The sequence below is a fragment of the Microtus oregoni genome, unplaced genomic scaffold (assembly GCF_018167655.1).
Source record: "Microtus oregoni isolate MIOR12 unplaced genomic scaffold, Mior012 000031F_ref0000149, whole genome shotgun sequence".
Taxonomy (NCBI): Eukaryota; Metazoa; Chordata; class Mammalia; order Rodentia; family Cricetidae; genus Microtus; species Microtus oregoni.
This window is the reverse complement of record NW_024543090.1, coordinates 2,034,741-2,051,455: the sequence shown is the minus strand read 5'-3', so window position 1 is coordinate 2,051,455 and position 16,715 is coordinate 2,034,741. Positions and strand designations below refer to the sequence as shown.

General features: G+C 42.8%; 1 protein-coding gene across 1 annotated transcript; it reads left to right on the top strand.

The window, feature by feature from the left end:
- The first annotated feature begins 12,640 nt into the window (after positions 1 to 12,640).
- On the top strand, positions 12,641 to 15,766 carry Rag1 (recombination activating 1). Its single transcript, XM_041679276.1, has one exon. The coding sequence runs from the start codon at positions 12,641 to 12,643 to the stop codon at positions 15,764 to 15,766; it is 3,126 nt and encodes a 1,041-aa protein (XP_041535210.1).
- Positions 15,767 to 16,715: the final 949 nt, after the last annotated feature.

Below are 16,715 nucleotides of genomic sequence, written 5' to 3'. Positions count from 1 at the left end.
CACACATGAGCATCGCTGCCATGGAAAAGCAGATGGGGAAAGAGAGAGAAAAGTTGGAAAAATAAACAGGGAGATGGGAGGAAGGGAGAGATATTGGTGTCAAAGTATACATGAAGTACTCGAAAAATTATCTTTAGGAAACACATCACTATGTAAAATGAATTCATAGCCATTTACAAAAAGGGGGGATGAAAACCCCAAATTTGGTCTTCTTTAAGGAAAAAGCTACTAAAGCAAGAACTTCCTTAGGAGCAAGGAAAATGTTGAAATCCTTTGGGTTGAAGGAAAGTTTCCTTGTGATGTTGTTGTGATTTTCCAGGAACTCAAAACTACTAAGGAAACTTGCAAGGATAGAATAAAAGATCTTTGTTTCTTTGGACTTAGAGTGGTTTTGAGGGTCAGAAACCTCAATTCAGCCCGATAGAAATGGCATATACATGCCCACAGTTCCAACATTAGGAAGACTGAGACAGGAGGATTGTGAACTGTAGGACAGCTCAGGCTATTTAACAGGACCTTGCCAACAACGAGACAAAGCACTTAAATTAAGCCCACTTAAAGTAGTCCATGGAATTTCATGACTTCCATCACTTAGAAACCTATGAGAATGGAGCTTATTTAATCCAAAAGTTTAAATATTCTCATGTCAGTCCTCCCTCTCGGCCCCCAATAGCTTCCCTTTTTCTCTTGTCTGACTGGACTTCCTCTCACAGTTTATCATGAGGTCACATGGTGGCCTTTTACAGTTCCAGTATTGTGAGACAGTGGTATTCTTTGGGAATACACACTTTAGAGAGCCATCAGCAGTCTTTCCTCTCTCTCTCTCTCTCTCTCTTCCTCGTGTGTGTGTGTGTGTGTGCGCGCGCGCGCGTGCGTGCGTGAGTGTGTATCCCCTCACCCCTTCCAGAGCTCCCTGACTAGCACAGATTGTCTAAGGTGGTATTTCAGCGAGTGAGCTGCTGCTGTTAACATATCTGGGCTTTTGGAAGCCCACAGAAAGTTTAAGACAGCTGTGGTGCGGTGGGAAGAGCAGATGTGTGGGGAGGTGATCTGCTCTTGGTTCTTGTGAGACATTTTGTGTTGGATTTAACGAAGATGAAGAAGCAGCACAGGGGCTTTGGACCAGAGAAGTGAAATATCCACCCCCCCCATGATTTTGAGAAGATTAAAAGTTACTGACTGATTGGATGTGAGGGTTCTGGAGAAAAATGGTCAGTTCTATCTGGTCTTGATCAAGAGCGTTCCTTGGGGCATGTTATTGCCATTAAGCAAACTGAAGGAGTCTGTGGAAGGAGAGTGTTTTGAGGAAGCCTGGGAGATTTGGGGAAACAGTGTGCTAAGCACCTCACCCATATTAACTAGTTTAATTATTCCAAGGACATTACCAGGCACACATTGTTATTCCAATTTTATAAGTTTTTTTTTAAAAAAAGTTATTGTTTTATTATTTTCATGTGTATGCATGTGTTTGTGTGCGTTTTTATGTTAACGTAACTGGGCTAGGGATGCCTAGGCAGCTGGTAAAACATGGGCTTATTTGTAAGAATTTAGAATTTAAATGAAGCGAGTGAAGAAGACACCCTCATCAGTGCCAGTGGGTATCTCCTAATGTGTGTAGGTCTACAATGGAAGACAAAGGCAGACAGAGGGAAAACTTGCTTTCCTTGAGCTAAGACTTCCGTGTTCTGCTCTTGACTCTTCAGGCTCAGACTGATTCACACCATGGGCCTTTGTGGTTCACAATCTTGTTAGACAGTAGTCATGTGTTGTGGCACACTCTCATTCTTCCTCCTCCCTTGCCCCATTCCCCTCTCTCTGGAGAATGCTGACTTATATAAGTACCTGTTTTCAGATGCAGTCACAATCTGAGGTATTGGGCCTCAAGGCATCAGCACAGAGGCCCTTAGACCAACAAGCATAGCCATACTTTACTTATGTGTCTGTGTGTATGTCTGTGTTAATGTGTATGTCACATGTGTGTGGATACTCATGAAAGCCAGATAAGGGCTGATGTGGGATTCCCCTCTGTATGCTATAATTATGTTTTATTACCACTGGTTATTAGAAAAACTGTTCTGGTCAATGGCTTAGTAGAGTAAAGCCAGGCAGGAGATCCAAACAGAGATATAGAAAGAGAGTAGGCAGAGTCAGGAAGATGCCATGTAGCTGCTGAAGAAGACAGGCACTAGCTGCCAGCCAGAACCTTACCTGTAGGCCACAGCCTCCTGACGATACACTGATTTATAGAAATGGGTTAATTAAGATGTAAGAGCTAGCCAGAAATACACCTGACTAGTTGGTGAAATTGTAATTAATACAGTTTCTGTGTGATTTTTCAGGTCTGGGCAGCTGGGCACGAACCACCAGTCTCTGCCTACAGAGGGCATCAAATCTGGAGGTAGAATTATAGGTGGTAGTGAACCACCTGCCATCGGTTCTGGGAACTGCTCTCCACTCTTGTGGGGAGTAGAAGTGCTCTTAAACACTGGACCATCTTTCCAGCACCCCATTCCTTTTACAATTATTTTTATTACATTTTATTTATTTATAATCGTTCTTCTCTCCCCCCATCAGTACTCACATTAATGTGTGATGTCAGGTGTGTGGCGGTCAGAAGACAGCGACAACATGTGTGTCTCCTTATCAAACAGGGTACCAGGGATTGAACTCAGGTAGTTAGGTTTGGCAGCAGGAGCCTTCACCTACCGACATATGTCAGAAGCTCGTGGAATGTCTTTATTAGAGAGACGAGATTATTAACCCAAGTAACCAGAAACCAGCTAATCTTGAGTTCACTCTCTACATATTACATGTAGTCTCTACAAAACAAAAGATAGCCAATGAAAAATTATGAGGCCAGGAAGATGTTTAGGAGGCCTCGAAGCTACTCACATATTGTTTTGTTAAATTGTTATGAATATTTTTTCTTATATGATACGTGTAATACTTCTGTAGTAGTGCTTTATAACTATAGTAAAATACTGAGGCAAGGTATTCAAAAATAGAAACATGTTGATTTTGTCTCATGGCTCTAAAGGTACAAAAGTTCTTGCTGAAGAAGTTTGAAAGATGCAGAGCATTGTAGCGCAGGGGCCCCGGGAGCTCGTGGGTCAGCGGGTGTTTCTAGCAGGTCTCTCTCCTTCCCTCATGCATTCAGTCGTGATCTCTGCTCTAGGGAACTTATCTGACTCACCAAAGTCCTCGCCTTTTAATGCCCCACAGTGAGGATTACAGTTAGTCCCTGGAAACCGCAGGGGATATTCAAACACTGTCCCAAACCATTGCTGCGTGTTAATGATATCCATTGTTGGTTCTAGTTTGTGATTGGTTGTGGAGTGAGGATGCACTGGAGCACTGGGAAAGACTCAGAGAAGCCTGAAGAAATTGAAAGTCACCCACTGATAGCAGAATAGAGAACTGTGAATGACAACTACAGCTAAGCTCACCCTGCATCCTCCTTCATTCGTGACAGTTACTTTTAATCTAAGAGTGGCATAAATAAGAATCACTAGAGTTCAGATGGTCCTTTAAACTATTTTGTTATAATGAAATACGATATTAAGGTTGTTTGTAACTTCATCTGGCATGTTTCCAGATTTTGGAAATACAGATGCCTTGGGAGCCATTTTAGCCACACCTCATGCCTGAAGATGCCTTTGAGCACGACTTACAATTCTGAGCATGAAACAAAGGGATATCCCCCTGTGGTATCCTGTCATACTGTTTCTGCTTCCTGATTTTTAGGATAGGTATGCTGGGTTCTCAAACATGAATACTAGCTCTGAGAATGCTAGACCAATTCCACCCTAGTCTGACGTTTGAATTCACTGTTAAATGCTTGGCAGCCAAACAGGATGGAGATGAAAAGATGCCCTTCTGTTGTTGGGTTTGGACAGGGCCACCTGTCGCCAGGTTAGAAACTTGTTCTAGTGGAGACTTGTGCTCAGTCCATCACTTTTCAGTCTGCAGCATCTCCAATGAAGATGCTGTTCTCACGCTTTACCTGTTTGAGGAATTAGGAGAAGGTGTTCTTGGGGGGTGGGAGCAGTCAGCAGTAGTGGGACAGTGATGCTGGATTTCCATGTTGGACCCTTGACTTTGGTGGAACACTGCTGCTACCTAGGTGTGAGCTTTTGGGCAAATTATTTCCATCCTGTAAGCTTTTAGTGGTTTGTAGGAACTGTAGGATGGGGTGGGAGGATTCCTAGAGTGGCAAGCTGTGGTAGAGAGGGTAGGTAAGAAGGGTAAAAATAGAAGTGGAGACGAAAGGAGAGTAGAAAATATGACACACAATTTCTTCTTAACTAGTCCAGAAATCCAATAATTGTTTGTTTTCTTGGTGGTTTGTCCCGATTCCTTAAGAAGCTACCCATTTTTGTCCACATGGTGGCACTAGTTGTTTAGAAAAGAGGCAGACAGCTCCTCAGCAACCTGCTGCGGCGTTCCTGAGTGTGCTGAAAATGAGCTGCAGTTGACGCTTAGAGTAATTAATAACGCATTAGAAAATTTACTAACAGGGATAATCCACATTGAGTTAATTAGAAAGCAATTTTAAGGACGGGGAAGTAGGGGAGAGATGAGTGACTGGAGATACTGTCTCTCCATGGCCCTTGCAGTGTGCAAATTTGCACAATCACCCAAGGCTTTAATTTAGCGATGACCTGTTAAGGTTCTGATCTGTCACCAACTCAAGTTCTTTGAGGGCCCAAACTAGTGAAAATGGTGTCAGGCTGGGAGGGCCAGAGGTCTCTTCTTCCTGTAGCGAGAAGAATCTTGTCCCGGGACCCTGGAGACCACATCTGAAGTGTTTGTTTTCTCTGCAGTTCTTTCCTCTCCTGCGACGTCGCGTGGAGGAGGCACTTTGTCCTTCATGATGCATCCTCAGGACCTGATAACCTCTAAATTTCCCTTTAGTTCTGGCTTTCGATGATGCTAGAAGACAAGACTTTCTCTCGTTGGAGATGTATAGATACATACTTATGTATGTAATTGCAATGTTGGCAAGCAGCATCTGCTGGGTTATGATAAGGCTGGGAAATGGTGTTCACCTAGGCAGACCCTGGCTGCAGGGGAGATTCTGATTGGTATCAGCAACTAGAGCTCTTTGCTGTCTGGGAAGAAATTGAATTTGAAAAGGTCTTTTAAAAGGGCCTTTGGGAAGTCACGGGGAATAAGTGCAGGCAAAAGGAGGGTTTGGGACTTGGATGGACAGGTAGGCTGAAAGGAAGGACAGCAGGAAGGCATGTTTGGAGAAGTCCCGTGAGCAAAGGACCTGTGGGCACTCACAGGGTTCTCTATAGATAATCCGTCAGCTAGAGGGCTATGCTGCAGGCTGGAGTCTGGCATCACATTGTCGAGATGCTAGTTCACCCTTTTCAGCTTTTGCCTTCTGCAAAATTTGGCCAACACCTGTCAGCATGTTCCATTTTTTAATTTGCTTGGAATAACATAGACTCTTATGTAGCTCTGACTTTGCAATTTTATGATGAAAGTCAAGGCTTGCTCCAGGTGGGGCTTATTTCATTGAAAATACTTGAAAGGATAGCGAATAGAAATTTAGTCGCTAGGGAAAGGACCCGGGTCCTTTGCTTAGCTTGTTTTTCCAGTTGCCTCAAAAGTGGTCTCAGCTCTCAGTAGGCAAGAAATACCAATATGATTGCGATGTAGGTGGTAAGGAAGAGGCTGCTGGGCAAAAAGGGGGGAGTATTAGTGCCCTTGACTTTGAAGAATTTGATAAAAAGACATCTAAACTGTTTTGCCACTAAACCATTTTAAGGTTATTTTTTTGTATGTACCCAATATTTTTCTATTTTTATTAATTCATTAGGGTTAATTTTGTAATATTTCTTAATTTTTCTGTTTATAAAGTGTTACAGGACTAATAAAAGTAAACAGAAATATATATATAATATCATATAACACACACACGTGTGTGTGTGTGTGTGTGTGTGTGAGAGAGAGAGAGAGAGAGAGAGAGAGAGAGAGAGAGACCACTGTTAATTATTGGGTCTGATCCTCATGCCCTTATCCTAAACAATTTGGTACATAATTTTTGCTAACTCTCATTTTCTAAGAAAAACTGAGAAGGACTGGACTTAAAAATATTTAAGTCCAGAGCATTATTCCAACTCTGGGTTGGAGCCAGATGGTGAGACTGGTTTTATTTGCCTTAGACTTTTGATACAAAGCCAAGGGGAATCCAGGGCCAGCAAGGATGGCTCAGCCACCTTAGTATCACTTGATGTCCAATGTTCATAGAGAACTGAAGTCGGACTTTGGGATAGTTGGTATTGCTGGTTTGCTCCAGATCTGTGAGGTAATATGGTTTTTCTCTTTCCTTCAAGATGAAGCATGAATGCCCAACTTATTCTTTTCCTTCCTGCGATCCCAGTCAGGATGCAGCGTTTTGCAGAGTGTGGCATGAATGGAAGGTACCTGCTTCCATGTTGTCATCTGGCAGCTCTTCTCTCTTGTCCCCAGTTCATGCATAGAGGACCTGAGTTTAATTCTCAGAGCGCATCTATAAAAGCTAGGGACAGTGATGCATTGTCAATAATCCCAGTACTGGGGAGATGGAGACAGGAGGATTCCTGGGATTTGCTCGACAGTCCATGTACTGGGATTGTTGAGCCTCAGGTTCAACAAGAAACTTTGCTCCAAAAAATAAGGCAGTGAGCAATGAAGCAATACACCACAATGATGTTGGCCTCTGGCCTCTCTGTGCACACTGCATCCAGGTGCACATGCACCTGCACATGTGGTTATACACAAACATGTAGAAACCACACACAGAGACAGAGACATGTGGAGAGGGTTGCACAACTCCAACCCACCTTCAACATGTAGTGGCTGAGTGGCCATGGGCCAGCTTTTCTATTGTTTGCAACCTTTCTCTACCAGATGCATAGGATTGTTGTGAGAATTAAGTATGCAGAAAGCATTCAGAGATCTCATAACACCAACCTTGTGCTGTGGGTGACCAGATTTAAACCTACAGCATTTAAGTAAGGAATCTAAGGCTTGAGTCATTTACATCCAGGTCTCTTGTTCCCTATAGTCATGTTTAAACTTGGTTTTCTTGTATCAAGTTTTCTGACAAAAGACTTGACCAGATGGAAGTGTCTTGGGGCTGTTTATAATAAGTAATAAATAAAAATTCATAGCTTTGTTAATGTTTGATAGACATTTACTAAGAACCAGGTACCATCCCAATAATTTTCCTATAGGAACTCTCACTGCTATTGACTTTGGGAGTCAGGAATTGAAGCATGGAGCTTTAGAACCCAGGTAGAAACCAGAGCTCAGAGTTGCAAGATCATGTCTACCCCAGGCATTCTCAGGCAGTAAACTGACAGCCAGCTCTCCAGAAGACACCCTGAATGTTTTTTTATTTGGGTCCTGCAGCTAAGCTTCCTAAAGAGCCAGGTGCCAGCTGGAGCTGGAGGGGGGTGGCCTGTGATTGGCTCCCATCATCTGTGGTTAGCCCTCTGTGTTGGGGGAGGGTGGGAAGGACAGTGGGGACTGATAAATAATGCAGCCCTGTGTACAAAGGGACCAGAGAGCAAGGAGGGAGTAGACAGCGCATATTGCTATCTCTGTGGTATCGAATAATAACATCTAAACTACAGACATCCCAACATTCTGTGGAGGAGCAAGGTAACTCTTGTATTTCTCATGCCTTGAGTCAAATTATTTATCATATTTTTTGTGTGTTTCTAATCAGAACCACGAGAGCGGTTTCCCTTGCAGGCAGTGAAGGGAGGGAATGAGGAAAGCTGGCATTGATTCTGTTTTTGTTTGGAATGAAGGAAAATCAGAAAAGGGATAAGAGGCCAAGTTTGAGAGACACGGCAGGCTTATGGAGCAGATGGAACACATCTGAGTTGATAGAAACGAATGTTACTGGCAGAGGAGGGCTTAAGGAGAGCTGCTTGCATGACTGCAAAGGAGAGATGAACGAATGCACTCTTAGCTCAGGCAAGAAAAAATAATCAGGAGAAATGAATTCCAGGCTGGAAGGAGATGTGCAATTTCTCAGGTTTTGCCAGTGTGGCCCGACATTTCCTCACCTGAGAAGTCCAGTGTTTCTGAAAATGTGACCTGTATGCCACTCCATCAGGACCATTGCAATGTCTAAAAATGCAGTCTCTGGTCTCCACCTAGACAAATAGGCAGGCTCTCTGCAAGCTACTGATCTGCTTTGGGAAACAATCGCTGTGGTGATTCTGACTCATATTAATTTTGAGAATTGTCATGGAAGAGACCTTACTCTGAGGTGATGCTTTTGGGATATGCAACAAAGAATTGTAGCTGTGTGTTTCTTTCTAAAGTAGTCCAGTGAGAGGGTCCTCCGGAAGAAGGGCAAGAATTTTCTGGCTTTTCTGTAGATGCTAGAAATATTTTGGTGCACGTTGTGTGGCAGATAATTAGGAGCAGTAACTGAGAAGAGAACAAAGTAGAAAAGGTGTGGCAAAGAAAGATCACACTTGGACACACAGAATTGTGTGATTGGGGCTGGGGAGATAGTTCAGTTGATAATGTGCATGAGGATCCAAGCCAGATACCCCAACCTTTGTAAAACAGCTGGGTGTGATGTCCCATTCTTGTAATCCCAGTACCAGGGAGAAGAAGACAGGTAGGTCTCTGGGGTTCGCTTGCCAGTCAGCAATGATGTTGTAGCTGTTGCCAGGAGATGGTGAGCCAAGCAGGGGAATGCATGTGTCAGGGCTGAGATAGAAACGAGCTGCTGCTGGGCTTTCCGGACACCCAGCATTACTAATGGTTACTCACTATGAGCCACAGCTCTGCCTCACCTCCTCCACTCCAGGCTGGGTTCACAGAGTCAGTGACCTGTGGAGGGCGGGACTGTCACAGCTTTGGTGGCAGAAGCTGGCAATCCTCAGGTGATAGTGCTGACTGGAATAGAGCTGAGACAGCACCAGGCCCTCAGCCTTTGAGACTCCGAGGTGTCTACTCTCAGACATTTTGCTGTAGGAGAAGACAATGAGCATTTGAAGGATTTCAAATCACGAGTACAAAAATCAGCCCTCACAGTCCTAGCTTCAGGTTCCTACAGGTTGAATTTTAATCCCCTGAGACATGTTTAACTGAAAACAAACAAACAAACAAACAAAAATAAAGATCCTGGTCAGATTTAAGACTTAGTCAGGTCTTTTTGGAGAAAAATTAAAAGGAAAGAATATAAAAAGATCATGAATACATACAAGTCTAGTCTTGAAAAAGGTTTATTTGAACTGAACTGGTGATAAAAGTAAAAAATACATGTGTTATGTGGAAACTTTAAGTAAAAAAATGATGAAATCGAGAGACCCCTTTCTTAGCTCTAATTCTCTTTTCTAGTGCTTACGTACTGTTGAGATTTTAGTGCATAAGGTTCTAAAGTTCCTGTATTTTCAATGTGTATAAAATATGAATGTATATTCATAGACAGAATCCTGCCATACTTTCTATTATTGTTTCTTCTCTTTTTGCATAGGAACATCTTTTGTTTACTTCTGTATATAGAAATTATTCATTGTGCAATGTTTACACAATGTAGTTTCTATTCTATGTTTAGGCCACAATTTATTTAATAATGCCCCTTTGGTGATTATCTGTATTACTTTCTGTTTTTCAAAGTAGTTAGTTACTTTTTAAATAAATCTCCCCCAGCTTTATATAAATGTCATCATATACTTCTGGAAGTATTTCTACAGGTTAACTATAGAATATCTTCTCCAAAGGAAATTTATTGCATGAAAGACAACACACCTTAACTTTTAAAAGGCATTATGAAAGTCTCACTAGACTTCTTATGATAATTTACATTTATACTTCTCTCAAGGGCATATGAAGGTATCTTCATTTCTCCATGCTTTTATTAAAACTAAATGATGCCAATAATTTTAGTCTTTGATAACTGGGGTGATTATAAGGACTTACTAAATCAGATTTTTAAAAGTTCTGTAGTCTCTCAACCTCATAGAAAGTGTAGCCTCCAAAGAAACTCCCCCTGAACATCTTCCTGAATATCACCTTAAAGCATTATCACATGCTTTCCACCTCTGCTTTGAAGTTTAGACAAACTTTTATGATTTGTGCTGTAAAACATTGATTTGTGCTAGTAAATACATTGATTTGACTGGCAGTAGCTAGTCATTACATTACTCCATAGAAACATTTCAGCAGATGTGTTGGTGGGTTTGGTCCGTATTTCAGACTAGGGGGAGTTACGGGAAGTTGACTTACTGAACGTGAAAGGTCAGTATTTAATGTGGTGAAAATGGCATTTGGTTCAAGCCAAAGGCAAGGAACACAGAGACCGGCCTAGCATTTGTTACAAGAAAGAATGAAGAAACATAATTGATCAGAAAGTAGCGTTGAGGACTTTGTTTGGCTGTACTTCAAATACCTTTGGGGTTCTTGAGACCTTTGAAATGTTTTTAGAGCTGTTTAGCTCCCATAGTCCCGCATGAGGAACAGCCAAACTGTGTTTCACTTTCAATCAAGTCTTAAAAATTTGCCTTTAATTTTAATGAGAAAAAATGCCAACAACTCTCATGTGTAATGCGCTTAGTCAGGGAACAAAGTGTGTCAGCTTAAAGGGAAGAATTTACAAACAATGTTGCTAGCAGCATCCCTGGCTAGTCTCTACCGCCATTATGTCCCTTGCCAAGTTCCACTACCAGTTAAAATGTATTATTTGAGGAATTGTCTTCCAATGTGGCTAAAAACTTGTTGAGATGGTTAATCTGTTGGGGGGGGGGATGGGTTTCGAGACAAAGGTTTTAGGTCAAAGAGTTAAGCCAGACACACTTGGGGAGCATGGATGGGAGGTTATATTATGAACTAAGGACTTAATTGTCCTTAGGCAGTTTGGTCTAATTTAGGTTGAGAGAGTACTCAGATAGCATCAGTTGTTTTTCTTCTATCTTGTGACTGATATTAATACTACAATTGGCATATTATTTTGTTTATTATTGCTTTTACTATTTTTATTACTTGAAACGGTGTCTCATTTTGTATCTCAGGGTGGCCTAGAGCTCTTTCGGGTTGACCAGGCTGATCTCAAACTTGATTCTTCTGCTCCACTCTTTTAGTGCTGGCATCAAAGACATGCACCATAACGCTTGTCTGCATTTTAATTAATTAGTTAATTAATAATTTCCAGTTCAATCAGTTTTCTCTCCCTCCATCCTCTCCTCCCAGCACCTCCCTACAACCTCCCCTCTTCCCCACCCTCATCTACTCCTCCTCCTTTCTCTTTAGAAAAGGGCAGGCCTCCTGTGTATATCAGCCATCCATGGTATAACAAGTTACAACAAGACTATTAAGCTGGATGAGGCAAGCTAGAGGAAAGGATACCAAAACCAGGCAGCATAGTCAGAGGCAGCCTCTGCTCCCACTGTTAGGAGTCCCACAAGAAGACCAAGCTATACAATGGTAACATGTGTAGAGGGCCTGGGTCAGTCCCATGCAAGCGCTCTAGCTATGAGGACAGGTTAGCTGATTCTGTGATTTTCTTGTGGTATCCTTGGCCCCTGTAGCTCCCACGATCATTTTTCCCCCTCCTCCCCAGGATTCCCTGAGTTCTGTTTAGCTGTGGGTCTCTGCATCTGTTTCCTTCAGTTTCTGGATGAAACCTCTCTGATGACAACTGGGCTAGGCAACAGTCTTTGAGTGCAACAGAATATCATTAGGAAACATTTCATTTCATCTTTAATTTTTTTAAAAAATTATTTCCTTTACTTTTTGAGATTATAACGCAACCACATCATTTTCGCCCTCTGTTGTTTCTTGTATCTCTACTTATTAATACTGTTGTGCTAATGACCTTCGGTCTGCAGTGACTTTCAGGATGGGCTGTGTGAGATTACTGAAACTACTTGAAGTTTTCATCTTAGACCCACACTATGGTTTGTTGCAGGTTTAACGAGCTCTGTGGTTTTGTTTCTAATGTAGACTCAGCCTTCTAATTTACAATAGCATTCACTAATTAAAATTGTAAGCATAATTGCTATCCATGATACTTATTATTAGTTTGCACCCGTAAAACTCAAAATTCACTTCATTCTTTCAAGTAGTGAGTAATTAGTATTTGGTTTGTAGCTTTACCATCTCCTTATGACTGTTTGGAAGAAATCAACACCAAATCTCCCAGAAGAATGTTTTAACAACCTGGAAATATATTGTCCAGTTAGTGTAATGAGGCTAATATAAATAATATAAAAGTAGAAAATATTACTTTTCTCTGGTTTAGTATCCAGTTGATTATTGCATTTACTCACAACAACTATTGAGCACCTAATGATAACCAGGGGGGAAATAAGATCAATCACTCAATAATATTGTCATCAAAGATGAGGTTTTTGTGGTAAGGGAGTTAAATTTTACATATACACAGCATTTAAAATCATTTGTATATTATAGTATAAGTGGCCCCAAATACTGTTAGAAAAGGAATTGACTGTTCTTGGTTATATTATCAGGAGGAGATTTAGTAAATATCTTTTGGAAAGAATTAATGAATAAAAATTTGAATGTATCAATCTCAATTATTTTCAAGATACTGCAATCAAATATTGATATTTTTCTTAATTTGACTTATTTTTCTTCACCATTCTTAGGAAGCTTAGCCGACATGGCTGTCTCCTTGCCACCCACTCTGAGGCTCAGTCCTGCTCCTGATGAAATTCAGCACCCACACATGAAATTTTCTGAGTGGAAATTTAAGCTATTCAGGGTGAGATCCTTCGAAAAGGCACCCGAAGAAGCCCAAAAGGAGAAGGGTCCCTCAGAGGGGAACCCTTGCCTAGAGCAGTCTCCTTTAGTTCCAGACAAGCCTGCTGGTCAGAATTCAGCTCCAACTCAACGAGCACTGAAACTACACCCCAAATTTTCAAAGAAATTCCATGCTGATGGGAAGTCAAGAGACAAAACAATTCACCAAGCCAGGCTTAGACACTTCTGCCGCATCTGTGGGAATCCATTCAAGGGCGATGGGCACAACCGGAGATACCCAGTCCATGGGCCTGTGGATGCCAAAACCCAAAGCCTTTTCCGAAAGAAGGAAAAGAGAGTCACTTCCTGGCCAGTCCTCATCGCCAGAGTTTTCCGGATTGATGTGAAGGCGGATGTTGACTCGATTCACCCCACTGAGTTCTGCCACAACTGTTGGGCCATCATGTACAGGAAGTTCAGTAGTGCCCCCTGTGAGGTCTACTTCCCAAGGAAGGCGACCATGGAGTGGCATCCCCACACAGCATCCTGTGACATCTGCCTGCCCAACCACCAGGCACTCAAGAGGAAGAGGCATCAGACCAATGTGCAGCTCAGCAAGAAACTAAAAACTGTGCTCAACCAAGCGAGACGGGACCGTCAGCGCAAGAGAGTTCAGGCTAGGGTCAGCAGTAAGGAAGTCATGAAGAAGCTCTCCAACTGCAGTAAGATTCATCTGAGTACCAAACTTCTTGCAGTGGACTTCCCAGCACACTTTGTGAAAGCCATCTCCTGCCAGATATGTGAACACATCCTGGCTGACCCCGTGGAGACCACCTGTAAGCACGTATTTTGCAGGATCTGCATTCTCCGATGTCTCAAAGTCATGGGCAGCTATTGTCCCTCTTGCCGATATCCGTGCTTCCCTACTGACCTGGAGAGTCCAGTAAAGTCCTTTCTGAACGTCTTGAATTCTCTGATGGTGAAGTGTCCCGCACAAGAGTGTGATGAGGAGGTGAGTCTGGAAAAGTATAACCACCACGTCTCGAGCCACAAAGAGTCCAAAGAGACTTTGGTGCATATTAATAAAGGGGGCCGGCCTCGGCAACATCTCTTGTCACTGACACGCAGGGCTCAGAAGCATAGGCTGAGGGAACTCAAGATTCAAGTTAAAGAATTTGCTGACAAAGAAGAAGGTGGCGATGTGAAGTCTGTGTGCTTGACGTTGTTCCTGTTGGCACTGAGGGCCAGGAATGAGCACAGACAAGCTGATGAGCTAGAGGCCATCATGCAGGGGCGGGGCTCTGGTCTGCAACCAGCTGTTTGCTTGGCCATACGTGTCAACACCTTCCTCAGTTGCAGCCAGTACCACAAGATGTACAGGACCGTGAAAGCCATCACGGGGAGGCAGATTTTTCAGCCTTTGCACGCTCTTCGAAATGCTGAGAAAATCCTTCTGCCAGGCTACTACCCCTTTGAGTGGCAGCCCCCTCTGAAGAATGTGTCTTCCAGAACGGATGTTGGCATTATTGATGGGCTGTCCGGACTTGCCTCCTCTGTGGATGAATATCCAGTGGATACCATCGCAAAGAGGTTCCGCTATGATTCTGCTTTGGTGTCTGCTTTGATGGACATGGAAGAAGACATCTTGGAAGGAATGAGATCCCAAGATCTTGATGACTACCTAAATGGTCCCTTCATTGTCGTGGTGAAGGAGTCTTGTGATGGGATGGGGGACGTGAGTGAGAAGCATGGCAGTGGGCCTGCGGTCCCCGAAAAGGCGGTTCGTTTTTCATTCACAATAATGAGAATTACGATAGAGCACGGCTCCCAGAATGTGAAGGTGTTTGAGGAACCCAAGCCCAATTCTGAACTGTGTTGCAAGCCGTTGTGTCTTATGCTGGCAGATGAGTCTGACCATGAGACCCTGACTGCCATCCTAAGCCCTCTCATTGCTGAAAGGGAGGCCATGAAGAGCAGTGAGTTGATGCTGGAGATGGGGGGCATCCTCAGGACTTTCAAGTTCATCTTCAGGGGCACTGGATATGATGAAAAGCTTGTCCGGGAAGTAGAAGGCCTGGAAGCCTCTGGCTCAGTCTACATCTGTACACTTTGTGATGCCACTCGTCTGGAAGCCTCTCAAAATCTTGTCTTCCACTCCATAACCAGAAGCCACGCTGAGAACCTGGAGCGCTATGAGGTTTGGCGGTCCAATCCCTATCATGAGTCCGTGGAAGAACTCCGGGACCGGGTGAAAGGGGTCTCTGCCAAACCTTTCATCGAGACAGTCCCTTCAATAGATGCGCTCCACTGTGACATTGGCAACGCGGCTGAATTCTATAAGATTTTCCAGCTGGAGATAGGGGAAGTGTATAAAAATCCCAATGCCTCTAAAGAGGAAAGGAAGAGATGGCAGGCCACACTGGACAAGCATCTCCGGAAAAGGATGAACCTAAAACCAATCATGAGGATGAATGGCAACTTTGCCCGGAAGCTGATGACCCAAGAGACTGTAGATGCAGTTTGTGAGCTAATTCCTTCTGAGGAGAGGCACGAAGCTCTCAGGGAGCTGATGGACCTTTACCTGAAGATGAAACCCGTGTGGCGCTCATCATGTCCTGCTAAAGAGTGTCCAGAGTCCCTCTGCCAGTACAGTTTCAACTCACAACGTTTTGCTGAGCTCCTCTCTACCAAGTTCAAATATAGATACGAGGGCAAAATCACTAATTATTTTCACAAAACCTTGGCACATGTCCCTGAAATTATTGAGAGGGATGGCTCTATTGGGGCATGGGCGAGTGAAGGGAATGAATCTGGTAATAAACTGTTTAGACGCTTCCGGAAAATGAATGCCAGGCAGTCCAAGTGCTATGAGATGGAAGATGTCCTTAAACACCACTGGCTGTATACTTCTAAATACCTCCAGAAGTTTATGAACGCTCATAATGCGTTAAAAAGCTCTGGCTTTACCATGAACTCAAAGGAGACCTTAGGGGACTCTTTGGGCATTGAGGACTCTCTGGAAACCCAAGATTCAATGGAGTTTTAAATAGGACCACCACATAGAAGTGGTGTTTGCAAATTTGTTTTCCTTTGGGTTACATGGAGGTCTTCTCCTAGCACCTGTCACGTCATTGTGTGTGTGAGTCTTACCGCCTAAGGGGTGGCAGGTTGGAGTGACAGGCCAGAGGTGCTGTCACCAGGTCAGGGATGGATAGTCGATGAGATGATTGCCTGAGCCATTTAGTGAGTTCAGCAGAGCAGCAGGAGAAATCAGTTCTTTGAAAGCTCAATAACTGAGAACAGTGGTAACTGCAGGGGACAAGGATGTACAGGGTGTGCATGGCACTGTGTGTCATGAAAATCAAAGCCAGAGCTGTCAAAGAACAGTCGAGCATGCTAGGAAAGGAATTTGTCTTGGGCATGCCTTTTTTTCCACCTCAATTTATTATGTTTTGTATTGAGATGTAATGCAATTTTTTTCATTTCATATTTTGTAGGACTATTTTGTAAATTTCATATTTGTCTATTTGTTTTGCAAGATTCAAAGGAGCCTTTTAGGGTTCTCTAACAACACTCCACATTTGTAGGACATGGTGACCTTTACCAAGGGCTCAGTGCATTCTCTTGTATGGTACATTTATGCAGAAATAAATTACATCAAGACAGGTTTCAGAAAAGTCAGTTTTTTTTCTAGGTATAAATGACATCACTATGGTCACCTTCAGTGTCTAGGAGGTCACCTGGTATCCTAAATTTTCAATAATGAAGTTAGAGAATGCACCTGTTAGCTAAAACTATCCATTAAATTTTATAAACTCATATTTGCATAGTTATTTATAGCCAACTCTGGTTGTTTATTTTTGCTTTTTAATTAAAAATAATTTATAGTCTCAATGTTTTTTCCATACACTCTCAAGGTCACAGAATTTTTTTAAATCCATATTTCCTTACTGCCTAAAAACAGATTTAATGCCTTGTTGAAAATGTCAATCCGA

Excerpts from the sequence above, each read along its gene's own strand:
- Rag1 (XM_041679276.1), top strand. The coding sequence starts at position 12,641 with ATGGCTGTCTCCTTGCCACCCACTCTGAGGCTCAGTCCTGCTCCTGAT.